The sequence below is a fragment of the Marmota marmota genome, unplaced genomic scaffold (assembly GCF_001458135.2).
Source record: "Marmota marmota marmota unplaced genomic scaffold, marMar, whole genome shotgun sequence".
Classification (NCBI taxonomy): Eukaryota; Metazoa; Chordata; class Mammalia; order Rodentia; family Sciuridae; genus Marmota; species Marmota marmota.
Genome location: NW_025999982.1, coordinates 10,392,892 through 10,399,520, shown reverse-complemented (window position 1 = coordinate 10,399,520; position 6,629 = coordinate 10,392,892). Strand labels below are relative to the sequence as shown.

At 46.3% G+C, this 6,629-nt stretch overlaps 1 protein-coding gene across 1 annotated transcript; it reads left to right on the top strand.

Annotated features, from left to right (window-relative positions):
• The first annotated feature begins 1,867 nt into the window (after positions 1 to 1,867).
• On the top strand, positions 1,868 to 3,215 carry Tbcc (tubulin folding cofactor C). Its single transcript, XM_015487739.2, has one exon. The coding sequence runs from the start codon at positions 1,932 to 1,934 to the stop codon at positions 2,967 to 2,969; it is 1,038 nt and encodes a 345-aa protein (XP_015343225.1). The 5' UTR covers positions 1,868 to 1,931; the 3' UTR covers positions 2,970 to 3,215.
• The last annotated feature ends 3,414 nt before the right edge of the window (positions 3,216 to 6,629 follow it).

Here is a 6,629-nt window from a genome sequence, read left to right as displayed (position 1 = left end):
AAAACTTAAAGGAAGCGAGTCAGACTTTTGTTATTTTTGTTTTTCCTAGCAAAACAAGTCTTTTCTAAACCTTGTTTAGTTAAATCTTCTTTTCATAAAAGAAAGCAGCTATTGCATTCCTCCGTATGATCTGGACAAGAGTATCTGTTATATTTCATTCACCAACCTCGGACTCATACTTCTGTGAAGTAAAAATGTTTTTTTTTTCGAAAAAAGCAAAAGCAAAAGCTTAATATATACTGCCTGTAAAACAAAACTAATGAAAACAACATATATTGCAAACCTACGCACCGCTGTTTTTCGGCACCACGGATTCCATCGGGTGCATGCACAACACACAACTACACCCCTCCGTGTCCCCAGCGCCCCCGCGCGGACTTTGCCACATGGTGTGACCTGTGCTGACGCAGCGGAGGAATACTCTCTTCAACCCGGGAATTTATGTGTTTTGTTCTTGATTTTTTTTTTTTTAAGTGGTTAGGAAAGGAGGCGAGTGGGACGCGAAAATTGGAAATCGGTCTTAATCCCAATTTAATTCAATAGCTCTCTTTCCTCCCATCTTTCTCTGCATCAAAATGCAGGCATATCGGGGAAATTTCAAGTGACAGTTTCTGGGGCCGTTTAATACCCAATTAAAAACGGTGGAGGCTGGGAACGGGAGAAGACAGGGTAAAGCCGAGGATTGGAAGGGCGGGCGGGTCAAGAAGGCCCCGGAGCTCGGCGGGGCTGAACTCTGCATGCGAGGCTGCGGCGCCCGGCAGCCGGCTGCGTCGGGGGTTCTCGCCGGCCGGCTGCCGGGTTTTTGCCAGTGAATGCGCGGTCTTGGCTGCCCACTCACACCTCGGGTTGGTCCCGACTTTAGGTTAGGCTCGCTCACTTCCGGTGACAAATCCCTCCCACCATCTCTAGAAATAATGTACCGTTTTCCCCATCGCTTTCCTAAAGACGAACGGCCCTACAGAGAGGCGCGGAGTCCGGGGCTGGGGTCTCAGCCCAGCGCGGCCAGTGGCGCTCAGCTGCGAAGGGAGTGGCCGGGACCGAGCGGCGGGGGGGACGGGGGGGAGGAAGGGGATGGGGATGTAGAATTTCGACCCTCCCCTGCCCCCACTCCCCCGACTGCAGCAATTGGCCAAAAAAATAGTAATGTTTTTAGATTCCCCCAGGTCCCCCAAAAACGGTTGCAGCGAGGAACCCAGTCTCTCCCATCGCCGTGCCCCTAGCCTTCTCTCGCCCCAGTAACAGCCTGTGGGGACCCAGGAGTCCCCAGGCCGCGCCGAACTGCAGTGGATGGGGGAGGGCGGGAAGGATTAGGTTATGGGGCGGCAGGAATAGGTTGGGGGAAGGGGTAGCGGAAGGGAAGAGAAAAAAACCAGAGGCATGCAAGCGGCTCCCTAGCCAGCTGTTCCAGCTGCTGCTTCCTCCGGCGCGGGCCGGGAGGTGCAATATCCCCCCCCCCTCCATCTTTCTCACCACTACCTGTCCCCCCACCCACCACAAGCACACATTCCTCCCACCACCCAGTAACGGATCTCCGGCCTGTAAGGGGGTAGTAGGAAGAAGCTGGGGGGAGGGGGAGGCCTGCGAGTTTCTAACCTTGTTCTTATAAACAAACCCACATGTGCAGCTACCGCTGCTGCAACTCACCCCACAATCCCGGATATAAGTCCTGCCCCTTTAAGAGGAAAAAAAGCTTCCCCCGCCTGTCTCCCACCCCACCCATCCACAAGGACCTTTGTCTCCCCACCCCCACTGTCAGCCGGCCCCGCCTCTCCTCCCTGCCCCTCCAACGCCGAGGAGCCAATAGGCAAAGAAAATAAGGCTGGGGAGCTGACGTAAGTGTCCCCGGCCAATCACAGGACGCGTTGGTGGGAGGCCTCACGGAGGGCGCGCCCCAAGGATGGAAAGCAGGAGAGAGGGAGCTTAAAATCAAAATGGAGAGTGCTGGTTGTTCCGCCGCCGCTGTGGGAAACCGGGACATGGGGTCCCAGCGGGATCTGAGCCTGGTTCCTGAGCGGCTTCAGAGACGCGAGCAAGAGAGGCAACTGGAGGTGGAAAAGCGGAAGCAAAAGCGGCAGAACCAGGAGGTGGAAGAAGAGAAGAGCGACTTTTTCGCCGCCGCCTTCTCTCGGGAACGAGCGGCCGTGGAAGAGCTCCTGGAGGGCGAGGAATCAGTCGAGCGGCTAGAGGAGGCGACGTCTCGGCTCCAAGGGCTGCAGAAACTTCTCAACGACTCAGTTTTGTTCCTAGCCCCCTACGACTTGAGGCAGGGACAAGAGGCGCTGACGCATCTCCAGGCTGCCCTGGCCGAACGGCGCCAGGAGCTGCAGCCCAAGAAGCGGTTCGCTTTCAAGACCCGAAGGAAGGATGCTGCTTTGGCCACCAAAGTAGACACGGCTCCCGTCGCTCCGGCAGCTGAAGGCATCATGTCCCCGTCGCTACCCTTGAAGGACGAGGAAGCACTTGGTTTCAGCTGGGCCTGTGGCTTCTCCAACCTGGAGTTCCAAGTCCTGGAGAAGCGAGCCGACGAGGTGCACCAGCGCGACATCCTTTTGACGGAACTGAGCAACTGCACTATCAAACTGTATGGTAATCCTAACACCTTGCGGCTGACCAAGGCCCGCAGCTGCAAGGTGCTCTGTGGCCCGGTGTCCACCTCTGTGTTCTTGGAAGACTGCAGTGACTGCATACTGGCCGTAGCCTGCCAACAGCTCCGTTTACACAGTACCACAAACACCCGCATCTTCTTACAGGTGACCAGCAGGGCCATAGTGGAGGATTGCAGCGGCATCCAGTTCGCTCCTTATACCTGGAGTTACCCGGGGATCGAAAAGGACTTCCAGGGCTCTGGTTTAGATAGGAGCAAAAACAACTGGACCAACGTTGACGATTTCAATTGGCTGGCCCGGGATGTGGCCTCCCCAAACTGGAGTATTCTTCCTGAAGAGGAGAGAAAGATCCAATGGGACTGAGCAGTTGTCCTTCACTCCTACCACATACTTTCCATGTGGGAATAACTCCAGCAAAGGGACCCCAAAGTCCGTTTATTATTGTTGTTACATTGAATATGTTTTCAGTATTTTAAGGCTTGAGATTGTGATAAGCTCCTGTTTGTGATTTCCATTAAATTCGTGATAGATCTAACAACATTTTTGCTGTTTCGGTAATGTCTTTAAGCTTTTCTTTGATAATTTGAAGCAATAAACGGAGAAGAGTGTGATTGTGTTGATTTTGAATGATTTGTGGTACTTAAAACTGATCATTGCATAATAAAGTAGACCTTCAATAAATATTTAATAAGGGAAGTTGGTAGGTAGTGCCCTAGTCGCAGCCAGTTCATATGGACATATGATGTCGAACCTGTGCAAACCTAACATAGGTTTTTTGCATTGAAGGTTTGGCTTTACTTAAGTATTTCAGCAGGGCAATCAAAGGACTCCTTGACTCTCAGCTACATATCAGCTTGGATTTCTGGAATCCACTGTTGGGTCCAAAGTTTTGGTGGACCGCCAAAGGCTAATGAATCTTACCAATTGTAAAACCAAAATAATTACTATTTATTTATTTGTTCATTTTTGTGGGACGGGAGGTTTACTAGAGATTGAACCCACTGAGCTCTGTACCCAATTCTTTTTAATTTTATTTTGAGACAGGTCTCACTAAGATGCTGAGACTGGCCTTCAACTTGGAATCCTTCTGTCTCAGCTTCCTGGGTCACTGGATTACAGGCATGTGCGATCTTGCTTGGCTTGGCTACAAATCTTTTGTGTGTTTATAACATCGAGACACTGATTTAAGCCCCTTATTCATATTAGGTTATTAAGTCCTCAAAATCTTTATTTTTTTCCCCCTACTACTGTGGATTGAACTCAGGTGTGTTTTACTACTGACTTAATTCCTATCCCTTTTTTACTTTTCATTTTGAGAGTCTTAAATTGCTCAGGCTGGCCTCAAATTTGCCATCCTCTTTCCTGAGCCTCCCAGTTAGCTAGGATTACAGAGGTCCATCTCTTCAGCAATTTTTACAAATTTCTTACCATATCAAATCAATCTTTCTTTTTTTAAATATCTTTTTATTTTTTACTTAGAGATGGATACAATATCTTTATTTTGTTTATTTTTGTGGTGCTGAGAATCAAACCCAGTGTCTCACATGTGCCAGGCAAGTGCTTCCCCACTTAGCCACAACCTCAGCCCTCAGTCTTGTTTTTTAAAAAAAAAATCATATTAGTTGTAGATGGACTCAATACCTTTATTTATTTAATTGAGAGGGGGGTTTTTTTGTTTGTTTGTTTTTTAGTTGTTGATGGACCTTTATTTTATTAATTTACTTATTCTACCACTAAGATACAACCCCAGCCCTCTTCAGAATTTGTAAGTGGAAACTTGTAAAAGAAAAAGGGTTGGAGGGGTGCGGATTTTGCTCAGTGGTAGAGTACTTTCCCAACATGCTGAAATCCCTGGGTTTGATCCCCAGCACCATAAAAATAAAATAAAATAAGCTGTTTGGGGATTTGCTTCATAATTGCAGACATGCATATTCTTACTGGGTGCAGTTGTATTCTGTAATCCCAGCTACTCAGGAAGCCGAGAAGGAAGATTTCAGGTTCCAAGCCAATCTGGGTAATTTAGTGTGATGCTCTCAAAATAAAAAAGAACTGAGGATGTAGATTGGTGGCAGAACCCACTGGGTTCAGCACAAAGTACCTCCTGAAAAAAACAAAACAGAGTATCTCAGAAAAAGCTGGGTACTGTGGCACATGGCCTATAATCCCAGTGACTCTGAAGACTGAAGCAGGAAGGTTGGATTCCAAGTTCAAGGCCAGCCAGGAAAACTTAGTAAGCCCCTGCCTCAAAATGAAAACAAAGTGCTAGGCAAGCACTCTACCACTGAGCCACAACTCCAGCCCCCCTAAATACCTAAAATATAAAAATAAATAAATAAATATAGATAGATAGATATTTAGGGGCTTTTGAAATACCTAAATGTTTTTTATGTTCAATAATTTATATGTTCTATCTCGTTACAAAAGGCTATTTAAATTGGCTTCTAAGATATGTAAAATCTAACAAGATAACAAAAAGGAGGCAGAAATCCTACTACTCCTTAATGGAAAGTGGAAAGTAAATCCAGATTTTTCCCCCTCAACTGTTAGTCTTGATAAAGGATCTTCATCAGTTTCACAGATTGGGAGCTGTGACTAGTATTCTAAGGCCATGCCCCTCAGGACTAATGGTTTAATACCAATGGTTTAACACTTTTCAGGGAAAACAATTCTTAAGACACTATTGGGCTTATGATTTATATTTGTGGACTGATCATTTTTACTGGAAAGCTAACTAATTATGCTTAAAAAATAAAATCCTTGGATGTAGCTCAGTGGTAGAGCACTTGCCTAGGTTGCCTGAAGCCCTGAGACCTTGGGTCAGATCAGCACTATTATTAATCAATCAATCAAATAAACTAAAATCTAATCCTGGTGGCTTGGGAGGCTAAAGCAGGAGGACTGAAGTTCAAAGCCAGCCTCAGCAATTTAGAGAGGCCCTAAGCAACTTAGAGCCTGTCTCAAAATAAAACATAAAAAGGCCTGGGGATGTGGCTCAGTGATTAAGTGTCCCTGGGTTCAAACCATAGTACCAAAACAATAAATAAAATAAAATTCTTTGTACCTTCTGCAAACCTTCAATTAATCAATTAATTAATTCAAACCTTCAATTTCTAAGAACAAAATCACAGCAGTTTGAACGATAATTGGTAACTAATCTCAGCTGAGCAAGTCCATTGTCTTTGAATGGCTCTTTCCAAATCCTTATGTCAAGTATTCCAGACCTTTTTCTACTTTCCTAAAGCTTACAATCTTATGCCCATAACTCTGCCAACCTCCCCTGATTAACACATTATAGACCACGTGACTAGTACCCCCCTAATATCCCTCAATATTTGAAAAAATTCTTATCTTTGCTGATCTTCCTTTCTAGAGGCACATTTCCTCCTCCCTAAAGCCACTCTTCTGCTTGAGCACATTGCACAAGTTTACATGTTTAGAAGAGCCATCTATATCCACCACCAATCAAGAGTTAGAATTCTTTGGATGAGGGCTGGGGATGTACCTCAGTTGGTAGAGTGCTTGCCTAACATGTCAAGGCCCTGGGTTCAATCCCCAGCACAACAAAAAGAAAAAAAAAAAATTCTTTGGATGAAATCCCTATTCCTGGGCTGGGGATGTGGCTCAAGCGGTAGCGCGCTCGCCTGGCATGCGTGCAGCCCGGGTTCGATCCTCAGCACCACATACAAACAAAGATGTTGTGTCCGCCGAGAAATAAAATAAATAAATAAATATTTAAAAAAAAAAAAAAGAAATCCCTATTCCAGGGGCTGGGGATGTGGCTCAAGTGGTAGCGCGCTCACCTGGCATGCACAGGGCTCTGGGTTCGATCCTCAGCACCACATAAAAATAAAATAAAGATGTTGTGTCCACTGAAAACTGAAAAATAAATTAAAAAAAAGAAAGAAAGAAAGAAATCCCTATTCCATGTCCCCTCAGAGCAGCAGCAGTGACAGAGGGAAGTAGTTAGTGCTGAAAGGCCTGCCTTCCACCATTTCAGATGCTACATTCCCTAAACTTTAGCAA